This window comes from Polypterus senegalus, chromosome 16 (genome assembly GCF_016835505.1).
Source record: "Polypterus senegalus isolate Bchr_013 chromosome 16, ASM1683550v1, whole genome shotgun sequence".
Lineage (NCBI taxonomy): Eukaryota > Metazoa > Chordata > Cladistia > Polypteriformes > Polypteridae > Polypterus > Polypterus senegalus.
In genome coordinates this window covers 10,825,978-10,853,869 of record NC_053169.1, presented here as the reverse complement: position 1 = coordinate 10,853,869, position 27,892 = coordinate 10,825,978, and the positions used below count along the sequence as shown (strand labels likewise).

General features: G+C 37.1%; 1 protein-coding gene across 1 annotated transcript; it reads right to left on the bottom strand.

Moving 5' to 3' along the window:
• Positions 1-354: 354 nt before the first annotated feature.
• Positions 355-27,656, bottom strand: ptp4a1 (protein tyrosine phosphatase 4A1). The gene is made up of 6 exons (XM_039737754.1): positions 27,510-27,656; positions 12,761-13,347; positions 9,525-9,617; positions 9,120-9,250; positions 2,538-2,612; positions 355-2,123 (listed from the first exon to the last, which is right to left on the bottom strand). Exons 2-6 carry the CDS (start codon positions 12,863-12,865, stop codon positions 2,006-2,008), a joined length of 522 nt encoding a protein of 173 aa, XP_039593688.1. The 5' UTR covers positions 12,866-13,347; positions 27,510-27,656; the 3' UTR covers positions 355-2,005.
• Positions 27,657-27,892: the final 236 nt, after the last annotated feature.

Below are 27,892 nucleotides of genomic sequence, written 5' to 3'. Positions count from 1 at the left end.
ATAGAACTAAATACTGCGTCACTAAAAATCTGTTTGGAAAACACCGCAGTGCTCAGATGTTCCTAGGAAATGAGACATAGCATTATCTTTTTTTGTTGAAAGTCAATTATGCAGGCTGAGAGGGGGTCCCAAACTTTTTCAAATGACTGTATATACACGACCTTGACATGAGCTGTTGCTATTAGACAATGGATGTCATTTGATTCACATGCAGGTGATCGTTGCGTTTCGGTTTCGTGATGATCTAGAACCTTTAAAGTGCTTTGACAACTTCTTTTTGATCTGAAATGAGATTTGATGTTAATGCTAATTTACGTCCATATCGCCCAGCCCTAAATCACAGCATATTCAAACATGTTTCAAACAGGAGTTTTAATTATTGGCTCAAATGACAGCCCAAACCAACTTTTGACTCTCCTCTTTATACAGACTAGTACAAATCACAGAAATGTTTGACCAATGTCACTGAAGTTACACAATTAAACAGAATATAAACTGACGCAGATCACTCACTGCACTGTATATGCATGATTGTGTAAACACTCAGACATTATGCTTTCAGATTCTAATCTCTTAATCCCAACAAATGTTTCAAGAAGAAACAGGGGTGGAGGATTGACAAAGACAGACAGAGAGAGAGGAGGGGTGGAGAGGAGGAGAAAGTTGAAGAGGAACCAACGGCTCTTTCAGTGTTTATTTAGATGTACAAGCTTTCGCACTAGATTTTAGAACAAGCTGGTGAACACTGGCAAATAATTTCTCCCACAGAACTATACCACACGTTCCCATAGACAGTATAAATATTTTGATCTAACATTAATACACGTCACCATTTCAAATACATAAATTATCAAGTATCCAAGTATTAAGTTATGCAGATCAAATAAAAAGGCATACAAAATATTGTAGACATTCAAGTCTACAGATTGAAGCCAAAACTAAAGAAATCACATTTTAGACAAAGCAGTAGTTGGTAAACAAAGTTCCAATACATACATTAAAAGAAAAATTACAAGTCCATATGTTCATTATACAATAAGAATCTTAGCTACAACAAAGCATTTGTAATATTAAAAAACAAAACAAAAAAAAAAGTAAGGGGACACTTCTAATATTTCCTGCACAAGACAAAGGCAATATAGTTTCCCTCCCCAAATACAAATTTTTTTAAACATCCCTTCCCAACCGTATATATAATAGGCCCCCTTATCAAGGTGCACCCAAGAGTGCCATGTAAGGCCTTTATATAGAAGTTTAAGAAAAAAAAAAAGAAGAGGGAAAGAAAAGCATGTGCTTTGATACAGTCGACAAAGTTACGGCTCCATTTAGTTTTGGTGAAAATGAATAAACTTAATATGGCTGGATTTGGGGGGTTGAAGAAAGCAGCTGAAAAAGAAATGGTGCATGAATGGTGTGTGAACACACAACAAAGTGACTGCCTGTGCAGACATCCTCCCACCCTTGTTAAACCTCTTCAGTGTACACCAGTGTACTACAGCAAACTAATTTCCTTCCAGGCGCCAATCTGACAGTCCCAGACTATTTATTCTCAAATATGCTTTAACAATGTGTCAAATTTAGCAAGAACTTGAACAATTTAAATCAGAAAGTGTAAAATACAGAACTTTGGCACCTAATGCCCTAAACGTCAAATTAAATTGCAAGATGTATTGTTAAACTGAAATGCATGATTAACTTGGAAACACCAAACTGGATTTCAGCAAGGGTAAGGTCCTTTTATACACTGTGCATAAAAAAAATAAAATAAAATACAGCAGCAACTTAAACCATAAAGTGAGATGGCTAATGCTCAATGTAGAGAACAAGGCAGCAAAAGCCTTTTGCCACACATGTATCCTTGCATCTCAAATGGAAGCACCTAATGACAATTATGAAAAAGATAATGTAAATATATATATATATATAAAAAGCACATTAACTATATTCGATATGGCCACATCACAATGCCATTATCTTCACTTCCTGTGCATGGTGAAAAGGATGTCTACTGGATGCAGCAGTTGTTCCGGTGACCATTGGAATCCTTGAAGCGCAGACGCATCTTTGGGCGGTATTTCTCCAAGTAGAGGAGCTGCTTGCTATTGAATGCTCCACGGCGTTTCCTAAATGCAAAGAAAAACAAAAACAATATGATTGCATCGTTAACAGGATTATCATAGAATCAACCCAAGATAAATTTTCAGCATCAAACCATTACACATATCATTCAAGTGCAGCACTAAAACACATGAAGCTGCCAACATATTGTTTACAAAATGAGCAGTACCTGAATCTTAAGGGAATTACAGATAGCGCCCCTGAACGTTTAAAATCACAAGGCTTAAGGCGTCACCCGCTGCCAAGACAACCAAAAGACCACACCATTTAAATACCAACTCTCTCCTTAGATGACTCCTCCACTGAAAGAGCCATTTTATGTACTCTAGAGTCTTCAGTAAGCATATTATTCTTCACTTTTTACATTTTAAGCCTTTAGCAACAACACATTTAGGTCAAATACCAACAGAAACACTTACTGTCTTATGAACTGAACGGCATCCTCGTACTTCATTCCACACTCAATCAGTGCAAGGGCAACCAAGACAGGTGCTCTGCCAAAAAAAAAAAAAAAAATTAGGAAAAATTAAAAAAAAATCTATTTCATATTATACATAAGACAAACATATCTCATTATTGATATTATTAATCACTCTCTCCAGAGCGGCTTAACTTAGTCCCACTGGCCTTGAAAACCGCAATTATTAGACCTCATTAAAAAAAAAAATCCTCTTTGGATCCTGAAGTGTTAGACAAAAATGGAAGGTTGGAGATCAGACAGTATCAGACAGTTTGCTAAGGTTTTGGAGAAGGTTGTTTTGGTCCAGTTTCAGGATCACCTCAAAAAATTGTTTGAAAAATTCCAATCTGGTTCCCAAACTTCTCACAGTATCGAGACAGCCCTGGTCAGAATCACCAATGACCTCCTGATGGCTGCCGACCAGGGCTCTCCATCACTTCTTATCCTCCTAGACCTCACAGCTGCATTTGATACGGTAGATCATAATATTCCCCTTCATCGTCTTCACTATATGACTGGACTTTCTGGTTTTGCTTTGGAGTGGTTCAAGTCCTATCTTACTGATAGGGCCGAGTATGTGGCCCTGGGGGATACTAAATCTCGTACCCACACTGTCACCTGTGGTGTCCCACAAGGATCAGTCCTTAGGGCCGACCCTTTTTAATATCTATATGCTACCCCGGGCCACTGTTATGCAGCTCTATGCGAGACTGGATTCGACTTCTCTTGCACCTTCATTAACTCTTTCCTCTTGCTTGGATGAGACTGAATGCACTCATCAGGATGCCCAGCAAAAGCTCCAACAAATTCAAAATAGTGCTGAAACTATCCTGATGAGGGTGCGGAAATATGAACACATTTCACCAATCCTTTGGACACTTCATTGGCTCCCTATCCACCTCCGTATCGAATGCATACGGTCTGCTCACTCACCAGTGTATCCATGGAAATGCTCCACAATATCTGAAGGAACTCCTAATACTACAATACACTGCAAGAAACCTCTGTTTTGCAGATACCCACCGCCTTCGCCCCCCGTGACAAAACTTCATACAATGGGTGACCGAGCCTTTACAGCCGCTGCTCCATGGCTCTGGAATGGCCTACAAGTAAGCCTAAGAACACAGCAGACTGTGGGCTGTTTTAAAAAACAGCTAAAGACTTTTCTATTTTGGAAAACATTAACAAAAATGCTAAAACTATTGTTTTATCTGTTTTTAACTTGCTTTGTCTTTGTTTAAACATTTTATGTAGCACTTTGAGATTTACTACTAATGTAAAGTGCCCTATAAATAAATTTAACAATTATATATACATATTTCTCTCGTATCTTTGTATGACGCATGAAAAGCGGGAACCCTTCTGAAGAGTACAATGAAACCAAACGCTTGCTAACTAGAAGATAAATCAATAGGGTATGAAAACTTAAATTAATTTAATAAATACATTTGTGAAATATGTCAACTATGTAGACCAAGATCAGTTATGGTATGCTCTTTAGTTCTGCAAGTATACATTTACCAAAAATCAATTAAGTAACTAAAAGCCTGAAGTCATCATCATCTCTGCTGGATGTGACACACAACTCTAGGTATGAATTAAGCGTTTTCCTATAGGCAATATAGCAATTGTTTCTTGCCAACCCATCTCACTTAATGCAATTATTCCTTTACACCTGCAAGAGAACTTCTCTCAACTTAGCTGAAAGCAAACCGATTTTACTTTCTGATCTAATAGGTCTTTAAACATTTTTCAAACCAAATTACTAACACTTTCAACAAGACATGCCAATGACTCTACATTTCACCACAACTAGACTCAGTTATACTACTTAAGAATTAAGCTAATGCCTTCAAAGTTGAAGTTGTACCAAGTACCACAACAGGTTCAGATACACAGAGTACTGCACTAATCTGGACCAATGTTAAAATATCTAAAAATTTAAACTTCTGCAGACTGGCTACACAGCAAGTATGCATAATAAAAATATATGGCTGAGCATGCTATGGGCTCAAAAATCAAGTACTGAACATAATACCTTTACTTTGGACATTCTTTGACAAGTGGAGCACCTCATAGGAAGCCAATAGTGAGCACCCAATACAGCCATGCAAAAACCATTTCTGAAAACATTTATAGGGCCTGTGTCTTGCATACAATAATTGTCAATATACAAAAATATACAAATATACAAAATCTTAGGGAAGAAGGAAACAATCATTCAGGTCTTGTGGTGTTAGCGAGAAAATGCCGACACAGGCAAGTTAAAAAAGTCAGTGTGCGGAGGAAAAAAAAAATGTTTGCATTACTTCATACAGTTAGACCTTAAAAAGGGACAAAATGAAAATGACTAGCCAAAGGAAAAAAAATAAATAAAAAAATGGGGAGGAAGCTAAAGGAAGAGCACTACGCAAAGTTTGTGGCATGCTCTTAAAGTATACATACACTAAATACTATGACCACATGACAAACTTGAAATTGTCATAACTTTCTAATTTGAAGAAAAGTCGGAAATATTTTGAATCAACTAAAGAACAGCAGACAAAAAATAACTTCCGTTGGCATTCTGTGTTGAGATGCTTTAAGTAGCAATTAAAGTAAAAAATTAAATGGCAATGTATATCCAGTTGTGCCCCCAAGTTTACATTTTACATACCCCTGTAGACTTTGTAAAATGTCTACCACATTTTAAAGAAGAGATGACCGATTAGGCAAAACATTTATTTCATTCACTTTTAATTGAATCCAAATTAAACTCTTAAGGTATCACAGAATAGCATAAACAAACAAAACACAGTAATAAGGAAAACTGTCCCTTTTCAAAAGTTATATAGATAGATACTTTATTAATCCCAAGGGGAAATTCACATAATCCAGCAGCAGTATACTGATACAAAGAAACAATATTAAATTAAATGGTAATAAAAATGAAAAAAATTAAAATAAAATTTATGTAATTACCTGTAGTTGCTAATACTGTGTGTTGCCCCCTTTAGTATCCATAATCTCATTAAGTCTTTTTTGAGAGTTACGGAGGAGGCCCTTGAATTTTCTCAGATAGTAGAGCTGTCTTTCTTGGCAAAAACCTCCTGGTCCCATAAATTCTGGGGTTGTCTTGTGTTATCTGTACAGTTCAGAACTACCCAAACTGACACAAAGATACAGAGCTCAGGAGACTGACAGCCACTCCAGCACATTCATATTTTTGTGCTGTAGCCACTGAAGGGTCAATGTGGCCTTGTATTTTGGATCACTGTCATGCCGGAATATCCAAGTGATTACTATGCACAGCTCCCGGACTGAATAAAAGCAGTAAGCAAATACTTTCTGGGAATATGCTGCACTCATCTTGCTTAATTTCACTAAGTTACCTGTGCGGTTATAGCTCACATACCATCAGAGACCCACCTCCATGCTTCACAGTGTACTTATGGGCCTTTGTTGCATCTTCTCCAAGCATCACGTTTATGGCTGCAATCAACGTTCAATTTTGGTCTCATCACTCCAAAGGACTTTGTTCCAGAAGTTGAGGCTTCTTCTAGATGCCGTTTGGCATATTGGAAGTGGGTAGTTTTGCGGTACCTCCTTGTTGAGCATCTTGAAACAGCAACACCACTTGCATGCAAAGCAGCCTCTATTTCAGCTAAAGTGGCTTGTGGGTTTGTCTTGGCATCTTGACAAATGATCCTTGTAGTTGCGGCCAAAATCTTGGTTGGTCTACCTGACTGACTGTGTCTCCATTACAACAGAACCCCTAACTACACTTTTTTTTTAAATATATTAAAAAAAAAAAAAAAATCAGCATTTGAATACTGACAGGGATTTTCATATCTCTGGAAATCTTTATACCTCCCCCCGATTTATACAACTGAATCTTTTCTTGCAGTTCCTTTGACAGTTCTATTGCATTCCTAATGGCTTGGTATCCAACAAAGTCGGTCAGTTTAAATTCACGCAGAACTGCACTATATATAACAGTGCATTAAGGAAGTATTCACAACATGAATAAAGTTTACTTGAGGTTTTTGCAAATTTATTAAAAATAAAAAAATTGAGAAATCCCATGTACATAAGTATTCACAGCCTTTGCTCAATACTTTGTCAATGCACCTTTGGCAGCAATTACAGCCTCAAGTCTTTTTGAATATGATGCCACAAGCTGGGCACACCTATCCTTGGCCAGTTTCGCCCATTCCTCTTTGCAGCAACTCTCAAGCTCCATCAGGTTGGACGGGAAGCATCGGCGCACAGCCATTTTAAGATCTCGCCAGAGATGTTTAATCGGATTCAAGTCTGGGCCACTCAAGGACATTCACAGCGTTGTCCTGAAGCCACTCCTTTGATATCTTGGCTGTGTGCTTAGGGTCGTTGTCCTGCTGAAAGATGAACCGTCGCCCCAGTCTGAGGTCAAGAGTGCTCTGGAGCAGGTTTTTATCCAGGATGTCTCTGTACATTGCTGCAGTCATCTTTCCCTTTATCCTGACTAGTCTCCCAGTTCCTGATGCTGCCACCACCATGCTTCACTGTAGGGATGGTATTGCCCTGGTGATAAGCGGTGCCTGGTTTCCTCCAAACGTGGCGCCTGGCATTCACACCAGAGTTCAATCTTTGTCTCATCAGACCAGAGTATTTTGTTTCTCATGGTCCGAGTGTCCTTCAGGTGCCTTTTGGCAAACTCCAGGCGGGCTGCCATGTGCCTTTTACTAAGGAGTGGCTTCCGTCTGGCCACTCTACCATACAGGACTAATTGGTGGATTGCTGCAGAGATGGTGGTCCTTCTGGAAGGTTCTCCTCTCTCCACAGAGGACCTCTGGAGCCCTGACAGAGTGACCAACGGGTTCTTGGTCACCTCCCTGACTAAGGCCCTTCTCGCCCAATCGCTCAGTTTAGATGATCGGCCAGCTCTCGGAAGAGTCCTTGTGGTTTCGAACTTCTTCCACTTACGGATGATGGAGGCCACTGTGCTCATTGGGACCCTCAAAGCAGCAGACATTTTTCTGTAACCTTCCCCAGATTTGTGCCTCAAGACAATCCTGTCTCAGAGGTCTACAGACAATTCCTTTGACTTCATGCTTGGTTTGTGCTCGAACATGAACTGTCAACTGTGGGACCTTCTATAGACAGGTATGTGCCTTTCCAAATCATGTCCAATCAACTGAATTTAGCACAGGTGGACTCCAATTAAGTTGCAGAAACATCTCAAGGATGATCAGGGGAAACAGGAGGCACCGGAGATCAATTTTCAGCTTCATGGCAAAGGCTGTGAATACTTATGTACATGTGGTTTCTCAATTTTTTTATTTTTAATAAATTTGCAAAAACCTCAAGTAAACTTTTTTCATGTTGTGAATACTTTCCAGATGCACTGTAGATATTACACACACACAGAGATGTTTAAACAGGGTGAGGACCCTCTGCCTTAATTACCTTTAATTTTAACCTGTGTGTATCAGTCCCAGTATTCAAGGGTATGTAAACTTTATCAGGCCCATTTGGACAATTTCAGTTATTATATAAAAAAAAGGTACACACAATTAAGTAATTTCTTTTAATTAAGGGGTTTGCTCAGTAAAGGAAAAGCTTTCTGCATTACTTATAATTTTCCAAACAATGCAAAATATTTCACAAATTTTGCCAGGGTATCTAAACTTATGCACACCACTGTATAGCGGCAGACTAATAGATGTCTACAAGCTTTTAAAATGAATACATAGATATTCACGGCGATCAGGCTTGGATGAAATCTATTGCAACTGACACATGCAAATTAGGCAACTGGTGCAATACACACACAATGACATTATGTCAGTGTAAGAGGTAGCCTGCAGGTCACTAGATGACTTCAATTGTTTGAGGGAACTGCAGGTATAAATGTCAAGATTAACACATTTGAATTAGTCATTAAGTTGTACTGGGTTGGGGTGGTGGGGGTTACAATTTTACTTTTGTGACTCACTTGATGTGAACAGAGATACAGACCTGACAGCAGTAACCAAGTTATCCAAAGGAACTGTCTGTAGTTCTCTGGCATTGAAAGTGTTTTTTTTTCTGAACAATGATTAGAATATCAGATAAAATTATACTTTAAATAACCTTGTTTAAACATTCAACTCCAGTTAGATTTTAATCAATTAAACCACAAACTTGTCTGCCAGTCTCCAAATTGTTCTTTCCATCAGCTGCTTAAATTGCTTGAACTGTCTTAGTGAGGTGCACATCATTTCAATGGAGTCTATGGTAGTGTAACATTAGACAACTAATGCCACCTAGCATGTTCTACAACTGTTTACAGTCAAAATCGTCTTACGATTATCAGTAAGCATACTGAAAAACAATATTAGTGATAATTTAACTTGTACTGCATTTTTAACACTATTTAATTAATATTGTTTACCAGTATGCTGCTGGAGTATGTGAATTTCCCCTTGGGGATTAATAAAGTGAATTTAAGTTGCTGGAAAGGTGAGTAGTATGATAACAGCTTAAGTAAGGAAATCCACTATCTAAAAATAAAATGAGATGCATGTACTCGACTACTTACCTTCCAAGTCCTGCCACACAATGAACAGCAATGCAACAGCCAGGCTCCTCACGGAATTTATTTTTCAAGAGGTTCAGCCAGTCATCGACAATCTGGTTTGAAGGTGGAGCACCATCATCAAAAGGCCAGTCCTACAAGTGTTTAGGGGGTGTTGAAGGAATGGGAAGGAGAGAGAAAAAAAAATACTAAAAACCCACTATCGCATCAGAATTTTATATAAAAAAAAAAAAAAAAGGCCACAAGGCAGCTTTGAATCCTTTGAAAAGGGTGCAAATCATAAACTAACATACATGCAACTAAAGATTTAAAATGTATTAGTAAAGGACTAAAAAAATTAAATGTATTTTTGAATAAAAATTTGACAATCATGTCTCATAGCAATTTAAGGAATTGTTTTTCACTTACCAGAACCTGAATACCTTCTTTTTCAACCAAGGATGTATCGTAAGTGGCTTCACAAACCCTCACCACTGTAGTAACTCCATATTTTTTTAACTCCTGCTCAGAAGTGGGGTTGAAAGGAGGGAATTTGAAAGTGGGGAAAAAAAAAAAAAAGAAAAAAAAAAGGTCAACATCACTGCACAGGTATATTCTTCAGGAGCTTTTTATATTTTAATATGACAGGACTGCTCATAGGTCATTTAGATACATTTGACTGTATTTACCAGAAAAAAAACCCCAAATGTCTACTTATTTGCATTGAAATGTAATGGCAGACAAATATTTAACAAGATTGGACATGATGCGTGACAGAAAATAAATCTGCTCGTCTATTGAAAACACTTATGCAGAAGATAATTAAAAAAAGTAGAACCCTAAATAAAAACTGCCCGGCATTTACTTGCTGCTGTTGTATAACAATCTTGTTTTTCACCTTGCCATCTGAATCTATACTGGTATTACATGTATTTATGGCTCAGTCCAAAATACATTCTTAGGAATTCAATTAAAAAATGCATATTGGATCACTCTTTAAATGGGGCATTGAGCACAAAACTAGTGCATTAAAAAAATATCTGCAACAGGAGTAAAGGCATGGAGGCACAAGTCTTACCAGTGTAAGGAAACACATGTATAAGGACATTTACCTTCATCAAGAATGATTGACTTTCAACTTCCTGGTAGTCTAAAGAACACTACATTCATCGGTCTTTTTGTATTCAGATGGAAATGCCATCAATCAATATTTCAAACCCATTGTACAGAAGAGACAGCAGAAGTGTTAATGTTTGTTTTCTAGCTATATTAAACCATTTCATTAAAAGAAATGCCAGAAAGGATCCCCCCCCCAAAAAAAACACTGAATTATAACAAAGGACAGTAAAGCCTGGGATGCAAAATGTTTTCCGATTTTAACTTTGATCCACTTCTCGAACTAGTTAAGTTTGTTTTGACGGGAACACAGATAGATGTTTGTATATTTCTCTCTATTATTGTGCGTGTATTATATATACATACATATATACACATTGTACTTTCTGTAAAATCCTAAGCATTTCTTTTAAATTTCATTACAGAAGCAAACCCCCTTCATTCTTATGCAATACAGATTTTTAAATTTCCTCCCGTATGCTGGTTTATTTTAAAAGCTCCAATTAAGACACAAATCACATGCTGCACCAACAGCAACTAAATGGTAACTAAAGCTAGAATCCAGAACATTAGGCTTATAGTTTAGAAAAGCCAAGGCTGTGTTCACAGATTTATGTCATATTCCCACATAATTGTACTTCCATGAATTTCTACTGGCTGTTTTGGGATAAACACAAGAACACAATAAAACTACCAAGTTTTCTGCACAACAAGCAATTAAACAATCTGTTTTTGTGAAAATAAAAGGGAAAATAAATGCATTAAGCATGCATTGCACTTCTCTGAACATAATTCGACCACAAAAATTTAAATTCTGGCTAGCTCAGGTTTTTCTTTGAATGAGGTGAAAAGGTCTACATTACGACTGGCATCATACAAATTGGTTTTTAAAATTACTACACCAAAATACATTTACATGAAATTTCACCCAAGCAAACACTACTTTATCATTTGTTCTGCTGTACATGAAGGCAATAAATTTCTCCTAAAGGGAGTTCCCAAATTTAATAGTACAATGAGTACATTACCCAGAAAAAACAAGTTTCCATACAATATGAAAACCACTGCAATGTACATTTACCAATACAAATCATATCAATATGGAACTTGCAATTAAAGCTGTCATCCCCCAAAACAGCAGAATAAGCCATCTAGTCAAAGAGTAGATTTGCATTTTAACTACACAAGGGAATTTCCCTGGTTAGAGTAACAGTAAATACACCAACTGACTTCCTTATTCTTCATTTGACTCGTATTACAAATGCTCAACTCTCAATATATTAATGAGCACACAACTGGCCACCAACCACTGAAACTTAAAAACAAAACAGAAAAATTCCACCAACAATGAAAGGACCAAAGGCAAAATTACTACTTGGCAAAATGGGGCAGCAGATAATGATCAAACGTCTTGCCTGTGAAATTATCCAGTATCCCTCCGTATTTTTCACTGGAATGGAGAGAAGAGTGCAGAATACTGATTTTTTTTTAAAATGTAACTAATTTAAGGAAAAAGAATTTCATAACAGTATGCAGAATCTATTTCACCAGTCCGAAATAGCTCAAACCCTAGAGACCCAAAATGCATCAATGAAACAGATTTGTTGATATCATTTAAGCCTTAAGTAAATGAAAATTGAATTAAAATTAACAAATGTTTGAGGGGTGGGTTTTTGCACAATGCCATTCAATCTGACATGAACTAAACTTATTAAAATCAATGTAAATTTTTGAAGTGTACTAGTAATTTAAATAGGAATAAGAGAAAAAAAACCATGCCCCGTTTTTGGATGGCAGCGGCATGAGTAAGTAAAAAGCTCAGTTTTCATTGGTTCACACAGGAAAACACTAGATACTAAATTTGGAGAATCTTAAGTGTTCTGACACATACAAGGCACATCTGTTGTCACTCACTCCTAATCCTCACCATCATGCAGAGCCTAGAATGGCAGAGGTAGTTTTTGTATGCTGCATTACCCACCTGTGGGGGTCAGGGGAGACATTTCTTGTGGCCTGGGTACTGAATATTGGGGAATGTGCTTTAAGAATCTTGGTGGATGTAGGTACCTTACGTTTCCAGGTATCTTATGGATACCTGCAATTCAATACATTTGAAAACTATTTCTCTTCTGCTAAGCACTGTTCTTTAGATTTTAAAAAACTGCTTTGTATGCAATAACAAAATTTTATCAACCACAGACAGATACATTTAACAAACTGAATTAAATTTAAATGGTTATCTGTACACTGGTGGATTCAAAGACTGCTACACGTTTATTTTATAATGAAAATGGTAAACTGGTGAACACTTTCAAGGCTGGATAATGCACTTTTGCATTATTTTGAGTGATCACGTAAATAATCCATTGATGAAAAAAAAAAACAAAAAAAAAAAAACCACCTTTCTTTTGTTCTAAAAAAAAAAAAAAAACTGACAAATTGCTTTTCAGGTAAATAAAGGCATGCATACATTTATTAAAACATATCAATACTACTAGTGTGATCATTCAGAGAAAACTACAAATAGCTTTAACCATACCAACACTTACCTCTATGAATTTGTTTAGGGTTGCATTGGTGGGGTTGTGGGTGATGAGGAATCTCATGTTCTTGTAGGTGATCTCCACAGGGGCTGGGCGATTCATTCGGGCCATTATTAAAAGTTTTTTTTATTTTTTTTTTAAATTACAAATAGGCTAAACAAAATGTTTAAAAATACCAAATACAAACAAATGTAAATATGGGGAGGAAAGTTTCACTATACTCCACGTGATTTCAGTGCTTGGAAATATGAGGAAAAAAATGAAGGGATTGGATGAACCTCTCGGTAAAAGCAGCAATCCTTCTTAATTCCAGTAATACTGAGGCCAACAAATAGGACAGTGCACTGAAGATTACCCCATCCAGGTTTGATCTTCTCAGTTAAAGATAAGTGCTCTGCCAGTTTCGGAATTCAACGATGCTTATCCAGGTTATTAGTACCGCAGGTACTCTGCTCCTAAGGGGGTTTCTTCGTGGAGTAGTAATAAATTTCTACAGTTCACTTGTCTGCATAGACGTCGTGCTGTGCCTGGCAGTAGTCCCCACTGCCCTTCAGAAACTCCATAAATGTGTGACCAAGAACACCACAGAACTGCTGCAATACATAAAAGGTTGGGGAAAACACATATTTAAGAATTTTCATCATATCTTAAAAGTAAACTGACCAGATGAACATAATTTTAAATAAAACTAAACAATCTGCAGCCCACAGTTCTACATCATGCCTTACCATCCACAGTGTACTAAACAAACCTCTGAAGCATGGACACTATAAATCTGCCAGAATTCCTTGACCGTATGACATTGCAAAACAATAAAACCAGTAAAAAGACAGCTTAAAAAAAATTACCTACCAGTAAGGCATCCAAGAAGAAATGTGGGATTGGGCTACCACTGACCAAATGCTGAACAATTTCTGTGAATATTTTGTGGATACAGGCAACAGGCAGCATTAAGCAGGACCAATTCAAAGGAGAAAGGGTACATGGGGTGGGGGTTTTATGTTGCAAAGAGAGTTTGCAATCAAGGCTATCAAATTAGTGGTAGAAGGATTCTGAGAAGGAAGAGTAGTCGGTTAAGGAGGGTTATTGACCTGTGGCAATGCAGTCAGTATGTCAGAAAGAGAACAGCACTCTCCAAAATATACAGTACACTGCAGTTTCTGGGGCTTGGATTACAACTAAGATGGAGCTGGCAAATATTCGGCATAGCTTGTTATAGGAACCTCAATTTACAATCTCTGCGGTCATCCAATTTTAAACATTAACAATTTGCAGCATTTAATAATGTATTCAAAAGTAACAAGTGACAAGTCAAAGCTCAAAGCAATTTCCCCATCTTTAAGAACTCTTCATTTATCCACTCACTTATGCGGACAGGATATAAAACTAAGGTTTTCATGATTGCCAACTCATTTTTTGTTGCAGATTCAGAAATGAGCAAGTTACTTATTCAGCCATTAGCCCCAATTGTGTAGATAGAAACAAGTAAAATAGAGTTGCTACATAAATAAAACAGAACCACCCCTCCGATAAAGATGAGTAGCTGTGACCAACCTTAACCATCATTTAGAGCAGTGGTTCCCAAACTCGGTCCCGGGGACCACCTGGGGCAACAGATTTTTGTTCCAACCAACTTCTGTTTTTAATTGGACTCATAGCCTAATTAGGTTAGCTGTTATCTCCCCGTTTGTGTTTTAGGGTCAATGAAGAAATTACAAAAGTGTGTTAATACAATTTAATAAAACTTAAGCAGTTACATGCAAATATTTTCTCTTTTAATTTATGTTCATCCTGATTTCAATTCTGCCATTCCATTGTTGACTAATTAATAGGCCTGATGCTGAAGCAGCTGAAACCTTTAATCATTTAGTGTTGTTCGCCGAGGTGTGTGTTTGCATGTTGTCATTATTAGGATACAATGAAGAGGGTGAAGAAATAGATAAACAAAACACAATTAAGCATTTATAACTATAGCAAAAAATTTAAACAATTCTAAATGTCTTATGTAAAAATCATACTGGTTTGCGTTTCTTAATCCAGAGTAAGGGAAGAGAGGGGAAAAACAGCCAACTAAATGAGATCAATTATTTTCAGTTATCACTTTATGGAATCTGGTTGGAACAAAAACTGGCAGCCACAGAGGGTCCCCAGGACTGAGTTTGGGAACCACGGAGTTAGACGGTAAGAAAACTGCCAAAATTGTATCTATGTGGAGTTACAGAAATGTCTGGTAAATTCTTCAAACACACACTTTCCACAATGCAGTGGAAACAAGAATTCCTAGACTAAATTAACATATTTGTGCATTTGGGTTTAATGTTCCAAATGAATAGTTTGTTGGACAGTAAATTCTACTCAGGATATTTCAGAAAATCTACATTTAACAAAATAAATGTTTGGCAAAAGATGGTGAGCAAGGTTACTGTATGCACCTGTTTTAGCAAAACTTCTCACATATTACTTGCATAAGTAGACTTATTAAATACATGATTTTTAAAGTATTTTACAATATTGTGTGGTTAAAAATTTAGCCCAAATAGGGCAATGGTTTTCTTAGACAGACAATTTACATTTTACTAATGTAAAAATTGTCCTCACAGTTGTTTGCTGTGTAGGTCTAATTTTTTAAATTACATTTTTTGAAAAAAGGAACCAATGGAGACTTAATCTCTTTTAAAGTTTCAAAGTAAAATTGCTGCTTGCTTTGGAATACAAAATAGAGTAGGTCTGGAGCTATGCCGATAAGTTATCATGCCAAAAAAATATCAAACCATTACTTAGTGAAACTATTCACTCTGTTCTTACAGAGGAATGCTTATGTAATTCTTTGCCTTTTCACATTGATCACTACACACAACTCTTCTTGAAGAGTAAGCGTGCCAGATTTCAACAAAATTGGCTCACTGGGAGCTAAGTTGTTTCATTCAGACAGATGTGACAATGATAGGTGCTTATCACATTATAAGGGAATGTACCTAAAAAGGATTTTAATGGATAAATAACTAAAATATCTGGTGTTCAGAACCAACATTAAAACATGCAAGAGTGATACAGCTGTTAACAATGGATACACAGTCCATGTGTTTTGAAGTCAATGCAGAAATTACATGCCAAGTTCGGCAGATTTTTATTAAAATGTAATAAGCAGAGATAAAAAGCGAAATTACTAAAATAGATGAAGAACATGCCAGACTACCAAGCGAGACTCTACATAAGAGGAGGCAGGCTCTACATTCAGAATTAAACCTCTTGACAACTAAAGAAACCGAACAACTAATTTACAAATCCAGACATCATTATTATGAACATGGAGAGAAAGCTAATAAGCTTTTAGCGCAACAAATCCACAAGCAAGAAGTGCGCAACGCAATCTCGGTAATTACTAACACGAACGGAGATAAAATCATCGAACACAAAAATATAATGTACACTTTTAGAGACTACTATAAATCCCTATATACTACTGAGTTTAAAGAAGACAATATACAATCTAATGCATTTCTGGATAAATTACAGATACCACAAATTGACGCTATTAGTGTGGAGGAGCTCGATAAACCTCTGTCATTATCAGAATTACTGGATGCTATAAAGTCACTCCAAGGTGGAAAAGCAGCAGGCCCTGACGGCTACCCTGCAGAGTTTTACAAGAAATTCTCCGCTCAGCTAGCTCCCCTCCTATTAGCAACATTTACAGAAGCCAGAGATAACCAATCTCTTCCACAAACCTTTCGCCAAGCACTAATCACTGTCTTCCCAAAACAAAATAAGGACTTATTACAATGTGCATCATACAGACCAATTTCACTTCTGAATAACGACGTTAAAATACTCTCTAAAATCATAGCTAGAAGGATGGAGAAAGTGCTCCCTCAGTAATATCACAAGACCAAACTGGATTTATTAGGGGCCGACACTTATCTTCAAATCTTCGACGCCTGTTTAATGTAATATACTCACCAACTAAATCAAACACCCCAGAAATATTATTATCATTGGATGCAGAAAAGCATTCGACATGATTGAATGGAAATACCTTTTACTATTTTGGAGAAGTTTGGGTTTGGCCCAACATTTGTGCATGGATTAAATTACTGTATACTAACCCAGAAGCTTCAGTTTGCATCAATAACATTTGCTCAGACTACTTTAAACTAGAACGTGGCACAAGACAAGGATGCCCTTTGTCACCACTGCTGTTTGCAATTGCCATTGAACCACTGGCAATACATTGTCGAAATACTGATCAGATAAAGGGGATTAGCAGAGAAGGACTGGAACAGAAAATCTCATTATATGCAGATGACATGGTACTGTATATATCGGACCCAGAAAATTCTGTGCCTGCAGTCTTAGCAGCACTCACAGAATTTCAAAAGCTCTCTGGTCTCAGAATTAATCTGAATAAAAGTGTACTCTTTCCGTGAATTCGCAAGCATATAATATTAGATTAGACACCCTTCCTTTTATCATTGCAGAACAGTTTAAATACCTCGGGTAAACATCACAAGTAAACATAAAGCTCTTTATCAACAAAATTTCGCGTCTGCATGGAAAAAATTAAACAAGACTTGCATAGATGGTCAACCCTTCATCTCACACTAGCTGGAAGAATTAACACTGTTAAGATGAATATTCTTCCTAAGCTCCTTTTTATTTCAAAACATACCAATATACATTAATAAATCGTTTTTAAGCAATTAGATTCAACAATAACCTCATTTATTTGGAATTCTAAACATCCACGCATCAAAAGAGCGACCTACAAAGACAAAAGGCAGAAGGCGGTATGGCTCTACCTAACTTCCAGTTTTATTACTGGGCGCAAATATACAGTCGATAAGAACCTGGACACAAATAGAAGAACATACACAGGCATGGACCGCAATAGAAGTAAAATCCTGCAGTACTTCTTTGTATTCCTTGCTTTGTGCACCAATAAACACACGTTATCGGCAATACACTAATAACCCAATTGTGCTCCACTCACTTAGAATCTGGAACCAATGTAGAAAGCATTTTAAGACGGAGAAGCTTCTTTCTGTGGCACCCTGCAAAAGAACCACCTCTTTCAACCCTCACAAACATATGCAGTTTTAATATCTGGAAAAATTTGGAATTAACTTGCTTAGAGATCTTTATATAGACAACGCCTTTGCATCCTATGAACAATTACATTCCAAATTTAACATTCCAGCTACAAATTTCTTTCACTATCTTCAAATCAGGAACTTTGTTAAACAGAACCTTCCAGATTTTCCTCATCTTGCACCCTCATCCACGCTGGAAAATTTATTGCTCAATTTCAAGGAGTTAGACTCCATCTCTACAATATATAAAATCCTTTTACAATCCCTTCCTTTCAAAGATCCAAGAGGACACTGGGAAAATGATCTCTCAATTAATATATCAGAAAAGGAGTGGAAAGTAGCAATGCAGAGAATTCACTCAAGCTCCATATGTGCAAAGCATACAATTATACAACTCAAAATTATATATCGAGCACATCTGTCTCGACTAAAACTCTCCAAAATGTTTCCAGGACATGATCCAACCTGTGAACGCTGCAAATTAGCTCCAGCCTCACTAGGTCACATGTTCTGGGCCTGCACCAAATTAACATTATTCTGGACAAAAATTTTTAATTACCTCTCAGACAGTCTTGGACTCACAATCCCTCCTAACCCATTAACAGCTGTGTTTGGGGTTCTTCCAGAGGGTCTTAAAGTGGAGAAAGACAAACAAATTGTGATTGCATTCACTACACTGTTGGCACGCAGACTTATTCTGATAAACTGGAAGAACCCAAACTCTCCTCTTTTAAGTCAGTGGGAAACTGATGTGTTATATTATTTAAAATTGGAAAAAATCAAATACTCAGTTAGAGGATCTGTGCAGACTTTTTTCAAAACATGGCAGGATCTAATCAGTAATATTTTGAAATAAGTTTATAAAGCACAGAGAATTTGTTGATTTAGGTATTTTTAAAAGCCTTAAATTTTACACCGTTTGGCTTGCTCTCTCTCTCAAGGGTGGGGATCGATCTGTTCTTAGCATAATTCTTTTTTTTTTTTTTTGTAAAAATGTGATTGCTATGTATTGATTGTAATAAAATTAATAAAATAAAAAAAATAAAAAAATGTAATAAGCAGTTATATGAGGAATATGTAGTTTTTTTTTTTTCGGCAACAGTATTTTCAACCTAATTTTTATTCTGCTTTTACAGGTGTTCTTGTTATTTAATTATTTACTAATTAGCAAGTCTGACACTGAAGTTGTTGCCGCTTTCATTATCCCGGGTGTCTGCGGTGCTGGTTAATTGTTACTATTAGGGTTAAATTGAAGGGAGCAAACTACATAGGAAAATGGGAAAATAAGAGTTAAGCATTTATAGCTTTAGAAAGAAAGATATTTCTAAGTGTTAATGTAAAAAAACATACTATTGTGTTTTTCTGAATGTAGAATAAAAGTAAAAAAGAACAGATAAATAAGATCAGTTATCAATCACCGATTGAGAATCAGGTTGGAACAAAAACCCTGTAGCCACAGTGGGTTCCCAGGATTGAATTTAGAAACTACTGGTTTAGAAGTTCCACACAAGGGCATAATATAATCATTGCTCTACAATAATGTACATTGCTCTTACAACATACTATGAAGAGGATGGTGGTGTTTAAGGTGAGGCTTTAAACCTCACTTCCTCAGCTGTAATCCTACTCCAGCTGCATATTAACAATTTCACATTAACAACATATCATGGAGTGCAAGATATTAAATATACAAAAAGAACAAAAATTACTATGAAAACCTGCCCATTTAACTTTATAAAATGAAAAGTATCTGTGGAGTGGTTAAACCCAGGTTTGGACACTATTCAAACCTACTGACTGCAGCATGTTTAGGCTAAGGACAAAGCATTTGAGACTTTGCTCAAAGTAATTTCATATTGCTATGAATATCTGGTAAACAAAGCCACATTAGAATCGATCAGAAACTGTTTTAAAGTACTAAAAGCAAAGCATTGGTATTCTGAAATGGTCCACAAAGTTGTTCTAATGCAGCCATTTACATTTTCAACAATCTACAGGAATTTTGAAGAAATTCATTTGAACTGTACATGCAAAACAAAACATACAAGTACTATAAGTAAATTTCCACAGATGCCAACTGCTAGTTTTAGTACTGTTAGAGACTAATACAAAATTCACTGTGTAATAAATGTTCATGGCCCTATATGTCAAATATCACTTCCAGGCCCCTATCTTAAATGCACTACCACTAAATTCCACTAGGTGTACACAACTGAATAGAAAGATTTCTTTAAAACCAAACTATCTAAAATACACCAGACTTTAAAGATGAAACCATGTACTTACCCAGCATACTAAACGGATTAAACAAGCACAACTCCATTCTTGACATAGCAGAGTACCTTAACAGCTTAAAGCAATTCTGACTAATGAAAAGGATACTGTGTATTAAGAAAAATTAAAGCATTTCAGATCTCCTCCCATTAATCTACTCTTATGACTCACTGAGGAATGACTGCAGAAAAGCTAATCTGCTTTCTCTGAAATACAACAGAATCCTTTTCATCTTAAAATTGTTGAAAAAGCAAAATGAAAAAAAAAAAAAATCGAACATTTTATGTGGAACTTTAGTCACTATTTTCCGTAGATAAGCTATTTATAAAATTGGATAGATTAAGAAAGCAGCTTGCTATAGCCAAGAGTGTAACTTTATGCACAACCTAGTCTGGTTGCAGGTGGGCTAGTTTGTTATAAACAAGTATTTTCCACAGGTGAAGGGAATGGTGCATGGCAGATTCTACTGGTGATTAGTCTTGTTACTCATTTAACTGATGCAGTATGGCCAAATAGCAAATACATGCTTGAATCTGCACATAAATCTATGCAAATAAACAGCATACCGTGAAAAGTGTAAATCAACTTAAATTCTAAATTAGACGTTAATACTTGATCGCTTAGGAAATTTATGAACCGTTTTGTCAAAGCACAAAACCCTTTAAAATTCCCAAAATGTTTTGTAGAAAGTGGGTTGGATTCTAAGGTTAAAACATATACTGGCTACAAATCACATCTTAACTTTGGAGCACATATCCAACAGCAAGAGATACAGTGAGCTTCACTTTGAGAAACAATGGCAGTTCTTAACTTCTAGACCGCAAAATAGTGAGCTACAATGCATGCAAATACCACACTCTCCACTGAGCAAGTATCACAGGCTAGGAGGATTTTAGAACCATTGCAGTTATTTGTATAGATAACACAGGAAAAATGTGATACTCTATCTAAAACTTAGAAATGGCATGGTGTTCCAGCATCACTGCTTTGAATCATGAGCTCGGACACTGGCTCAAAGATGTGCAGGTTAGATTAGCTGGTTATTCTAAACTGGTTCAGTGAAAGTGTGGAAAGACTGAGCCCTGAAAGCAGACTGCCTCTACTCCATCAAGGGTTGGTTCCTGCCTTGAGGCAATGCTACCAGGATAGACTTCAAATCACACCATATTCCCTTAATACTAATCTTGAGAGGTTAGTCTTAAGAACAATTACGTAAGCTTACCTTAAAAACTTAGCTATGTCCAACACTAAGAACTAAAAAAAGCAACATTCTTGCAAAGCTAGTTATACAACAAACACTGCCATCAATTTCAATCTTGTGCAACTAAGGATAAGGTGTTGTCCAAAGCAGTCTCAAAAATCATTTGACCATTAGCAGAGAATCACTCCAATTTTTAAAGCAAAAAAAAAAAAAAGGTGCCAGTTCCAGCTTATTTGTAACATCCTTGGGTACTATGTATTCAGAAGTTCTTGTTCTGAAATTATCTAACATGATGTTCCTGTCAAGTGCCCTACTATCACATTTGTACAGTGCGATATAAAAAGAACCGACAACCTTCATATCTACTTTGCAGTAATTACTCATTCATACAATAAAAAATTGTAGCCTTGTATACTTTTCAAATACATAATCTGAAACTACAACAAGCATCTGTAATTTAGTAAGGCGCACAGAAGATTAGCAGGGCATTTATTCTAAATTTAGGAAAGCATGGGGCTGACAAGAAAATATTTAAAAACGAACAGAGAAAATTAGATATTTTGCACCTTTGAATCTTCAAAGAGCCAAAACACCTTTCAACACATTTTTTACTTCACAAATCTGAGTTAACATTAGCATATATTAAATAACTTGTGACAATATACAACATTATACTGGAGGGAAGATGGCTTTATTTTGCTAAAGAACAGCATTTGAATTCAAACAAGCTCAACCTACAACTCCTCCCAAATGGGGAACACTAAAAACTCTTTCTGCAGTTGCCCTGTGGCAAAGGAAGCTACAGATTGGAATGTAAAGCATCTGCTCAACTGGCCTAATTACCATCCATTTTTCCAAATGGGATGAACAAAAATGTCATTAATCAAAACTACTGATATGTAGGATGTAAAGTAGTAAATTACTGCACTGTTACCACTACCAAAAGCTACAAAAATCTCATTTCACCTTCCTGATAAATACCAAGCACAACTGATTTTTATAACAGCATTCACTCAATCGAAGTAAAACCCTTCCACTGGTGGAGAAGGCGTTTATTAATTCTCTTCATTCTTTAATCAAGAGACAATTTCAGAGCCTTCTTCGAGGAAGCTGCTGGGAAAAGATACCAACCCTTTGAAGTTTAACATTCACATAGTATGACCAATCCAAACATGGACATGTACGCAAATCCTGTAGCAATTTAAGCTTTGGAAATGTTTCAGCCAGATTGTGTCCAAAGTAGTTGATTGTCATTTGTTACCTATTCTATTGTCAGGGTTTACTCAATTTGTCAGCACACAAACAAAAAAGTCAGTTGAAAGTGTGAGCTTACTGGCTATAGCTACTCAGGTCTTCAACTCTTGCATCCTCTTTCTAAATTTCCTGTGATCACATTTTATTAAAGCCAAGTCAATGAATGACAAAGTTGGAACAATTAAGGAAGATTTTATCCTACATAATAAAATGAAGTAATATACCACAGATATTATAGCTCAGGAAGAATGAAAGGTAGACTGTTTTCCTATACAGCAAAGTAACTGTTCTACTTATGTATTTCAACAGAGTGCTACATTACAGCACTTTACTCAAATTGCTTCCACACCAAAATATGATTTAGCCTGCCAAAACATGCAATTCTGCGTCTAAGTAAGCACAATCTGATGTATAGCTTAAAAACTATTTAGATGAACATGTCTTAAGGCATGCCTCTGTGAAGCACTGCATGGCAATTAACCGTCCCAACACAACTTGAATTTAAAACCAGTAGAATTCTATTCAGACTCATAATGGAAATCAAAAACAAAAAAAAGGTAATCACCAACATGCTTCATTTTAACAGTGGTATGAGGAGGAAGCATTTGAATGATCAATGTGTAAGCATCATTATAACATTCTGGCACTACAGTCAAGTGTCTTCATATTCACTGTTCAGTTGTATGTATAAAAAAATGCAATGGATTTCAGATGGATGGCTTTGTACATCCCATCCAGATGGACAACCTGCACTGTCAATTAAATGAACTCTGTCTAATGAGAAAGCTATAATACATGGTACTAAGACAAGGCAGTATAAAATAAGGATGGTCGTTTGAAAATGTAGCCTCATGTCACATTATGAGGAAGCAGTTTTTCCTTATCGCAAACTAACAAGAATCCAGTGGCGACAATCATGTCATCTATGAGGTCAGTCCACAATGTCAGAAATCTTCTTGTTTAAAATTCTACACCATTATAATTTTAATGCCTCCCCCCCCGTTAAACATGCAAACCATGCAGACAATCCAGGTCTGCCTACCAGGCAAGGCTTCAGCTCTCCACTACACTAGATTAGAAAATGGATGCCAAACAAGGTAATCAAATGAAATTCCTCTATGAATGACATACAAACTACTAAACTAGCAGTTATGTGCATATTATGTATGGGTTTAAATTTAGAAACCAACAGGGGTGGGGTGTTTGGTCTCCTTCAGCTCACAAGCTTGTTCTTATGTGTACATTGTGCAACACTGACCTCAAATCTATCAATTCTGATTAATTCCACTTTCACAAGTACGCAACAAGAAGCACAGAAGTAGAATATTAAAAACACAACCTAGGGAAACAAAACACCACAGCCCACGTACAAAGCGACAACAAAGCAACCCAGTAAGCCACTAATAGCCTGTTAAGCAATAATTAGTTAAATAAAACAAAAACACACAAAAGTAAAAACACAAATGCGTACAAGAGGTTTCAACTGTAGTCCAAAACTAAACTAGTTACATACCCAGCAGTTCGTGCGACATTGAAAAAAACATTCATTACAAGTAGATAAAATAAGAACACAAGCTTTTAAGGAACATACCAATTTGTGTGGGTGGGGAAAAAACAGTGAAATTCTAATCTTAACACCAGTTATCAGTTTGCTATTACATAAATCTTTTAATTTGCATTACCAATGCTAAGACACAGTATGCTGTTCACTTGGGTTGCAAAGTATGCAAATTGGAGGATTATTTCATGAGACAGACTGACAAGAAGCTGAAGAGGGCAAATTGGTAAATGGGGAAAGCCCACATAAACCACCCCATATGAGGAGGACAGATGTGTTTGAGAATGAGACACCTTGCCTTAAATACATGTCAAATACCAATGCCACCTGAAACGGTGAAAATGTGACTCTGGGATGCTGGCTATAGAAGAGGTTCAAAGAAAACCCAGAACTGGCAAATAAATAGGAAATATTAAAATGGGCAAAAGAACATAGACACGTGACAGAAGATAACTGGGGAAAAGTGTTAGGGCAACACACCAGTCATTTCTCGGTCACAGATGACACCGAGTTTTAACAACAGAAGCAGCCAACTGAGAAACAAATGACATACAGGTTCTCCAACTACAGACTGCCGTCTTCACCCTTTAATACAGATGTACATTTATGATATTCCTTTTGATATCCCAGTTAGAACCAGTCAGCCCCTTTTGCCCAAGACAGTCATAGAATCCTTCACATGAAACTTTCAATTCCCTGGCAATCTGTAATATGCAACCACCGTCATTCGGGTGGGCCAACATGTTTCTTGAGAAAGCCATTTCATTATGACCATTTTGAACCCAATACTGAAGTTTAGTGATGTTGGTAATTCAAATGAACAGAACATGTTTCAGCAATGTTAACTGACGTTTCTCTAATAATCAATGAGCATTTATAAGCAATAAATTCAGGATATGATATGATAGGTGGACAATGAAGGGAATGACTGTTGAAAACGGGCTTTGTAGTCATGTGTGAAGTAATAAAATCCAACCACCACCCATAGCCATTTGAAACAGTGTCAATATCATGTCTGTCTTTTTAAATAAACTTTGTGCTGTCCTGGTATATTTTTTTTGTTTCCGGGGGGATTTGTTTTTTGTTTTACAGAAAAATCACTGAATAAATTTTGTATATGTGACAAAAGAGAAAATCGGACTTGGCAGCTACAGTTGCATTGAGGCATTATGAAGGTGTATTATGAAGGTGTATTGCCATTGGTATAATGAAACCCTAGAAGAGTTTCTGGAAAAGTTCTTACTAATTTGCAGACTGGAAGCACTATGTGTTACTGTCATCTGCAATTTAGTAAGGGGCACATAAGGTTGACAGGCAATTAATTCAAAATTTAAGAAAGCATGGTGCTGATAAGAAAATATTTAAAATGAACAGGGAAAATTAGATATTCCTGTAACAAAGATGCAAATTTGAACCTTCAAAGACCCAAAACACCTTTCAACACATTTTACTCCACAAATCTTCAGCTTAATTAATTTGCAGACTGGAAGCACTTCATGTTACTGTGTAAGGGGGAAAAAGTGTGCAGCATTGTTCATAATGACACTCGGGTTTGTCTTCATTCTCTCCTTCACTGTCACCTTCAGGGGGTTGACAGCAAGATAAAAGGAACGGACTTCTATCAAAAAAACATTAGAATTTCTGAGTGTGTCCAGACTTGCTGGTAGTATACATTGGGCTTCGTTTTTAGTGCAAGCAAAGCACATGTCTGGGGGAAAAACTGGAGTTCGGCCATGTGGTTTTGTTAGAATCACCGTTTTCCATTAAACTTTCCGAAATGCCAATCAAGTATTGACTCAAAAGATCAATGGGGTATCTACTTCGGAGCCATCCTTTAAGCACCTCGCGTCGGACATCAAAACACTTCCAACTGGACACGACTGAAACGCGGAGGATCAAAAAAGGAACTCTGGATTTTTTTTTTTTGTGGGTTAAACAATGACAGATTAAAAACATACACATTATGCTGGATATTCCAGATTAACTATATGTCCTGTCGCCCATGCTATTGATCGTCGCCTCTGGTGTCGTGGTAAGAAATGTGGGAAAAGGCTGCCCGCCTAGACAGTAACAAGCCACGACTTGTCTGGATCGCAGAACAACTCGCAATCAGCTGTCGCTGTTGTGCGCTCAGTTCCCACAGACTGGGTAGGGAAAAAAGGGAAGAAAAAAAGCAGGATATTAATACATCTCTGTCCTCAACGTGTTTATCCAGTAAGGTCGAACATTCTCCTTCGCATAAGCTACTTAACAGATTAAAATACAAAGGAGCCCTAGTCTGCCGAGGGCACGCTCTCCAGCTACAAGCAAATCGGTTTTATGGGAAGTCCTTTTTTTCCCCTCTTTTAAACAGACCAGATTTACATACTCGTGAAGCGCGCCCGCTCGTACATAACAAATCAAATATATTTACATACGAGGGCCCACTTTTACGGATACGACACACGAATGATAGGGTAAAAAGGCAGTCTATTCCGCGTGCCCTACTTCTCCAGAGCCAAACTGGATTAAACAGGATCTTGCGTATCACAAGCCGCACTATGATGACGCTGAACAAAGTCGAAGACCGTGCGTGAAAAAAAAATAAAATAAAAGAAAGACGACGACAGAATTCACTGTCAACACGTCGATGTCCAAAGGTCTAACCACATAACCCACGCAACCCCAAAGATTAGGTCTGGATGGACACAATTTCTACTATACTCTACCGGAAGCATCTTCAAAAAGCGGGGACATTCGCGACTCGAAATCCGCTTTCATGGGCGAATAAAGTAGCAAAGACTGAACAATAGTCCACGTCTTGGAAAAAAAAGAAACAAAAAAAATCCCTTCTTTTAGAGCCGACGAAACCCTTACGATTTATGCCGAGTAAACCAGTAGTGAAATAAAGCGCAGTTTCCAATACCTACACGGCCAGGCGCATAAAGAGCTCTTTGTGTTAACTCCCCATTTTGAGGCCTATAAACGGGAGGAGGAAAAAGTACGCGCTGCAACAGTTAAAACGGGAGAAAAATTCTGCTGCTAAACGTGGCGACGTTTAATGAACGCCAAACCCAAGTAAGCCACATCTACCATTTAATGCCATTTATTAAATCCAAGTACAAACACTAAGCTAACCGTGAATAATAAGTTACAGCGATAAACACAACCTCCTAAAAATAATTAAAAGAAAAATCAAAACGCGTTTTATCTCCGGTCAGTTAGCAATATATTTTTTTTTCCTTACACATACATTAGCGACAAGAAAAGGCGGTCGAGGTGGAGTGGGTGAACAGCGACTGAACGACAACGCGAACAAACCAAACCACGCAGAAAAATATACCAAATCTTCTTTCATTTTGGGAACAAAGAGGGAAAAAAAACATGTAAAATACTTACAGGGATATGCTTACTCATTGAAGATTGTAGCTTAATCATAAAGCCGGTCCCTAAGAAGAACAAAAAAGACACTATGGTTTTGCACCATACAGCGTCAGCGTCTGCTACTGAGGCTCTGCTCCGCAGTCGACGATCAAGAGGCTCCCTGTCTCCATTGGCTCCGCCCCCACTCCAGAGGACCAACAGAGATGCACATCGTGAGGACGTTTTGACGTCTTGCGTCATACATTGCGTGCTCGAGCTGGGCACGCGGGAAGTGCGTGATCATCGGGGGTGTTTCGAGAAGTGCGTATGAGTAATTAGGGATGTGAATGAGTGACAGTGGAAAGAAAGAAAAAGATACGGGGTGAGTGCGGCGGAAAGGAGACTTTCTTGTCGGCTAC

Coding starts and splice junctions, on each gene's coding strand:
- ptp4a1 (XM_039737754.1), bottom strand. CDS start 12,865: ATGGCCCGAATGAATCGCCCAGCCCCTGTGGAGATCACCTACAAGAAC. Junction 9,618..12,760: donor CCCTAAACAAATTCATAGAG/GTAAGTGTTGGT, acceptor ACTTCTGAGCAG/GAGTTAAAAAAATATGGAGT. Junction 2,613..9,119: donor TGTGTGGCAGGACTTGGAAG/GTAAGTAGTCGA, acceptor TTTTTTTGGCAG/AGCACCTGTCTTGGTTGCCC.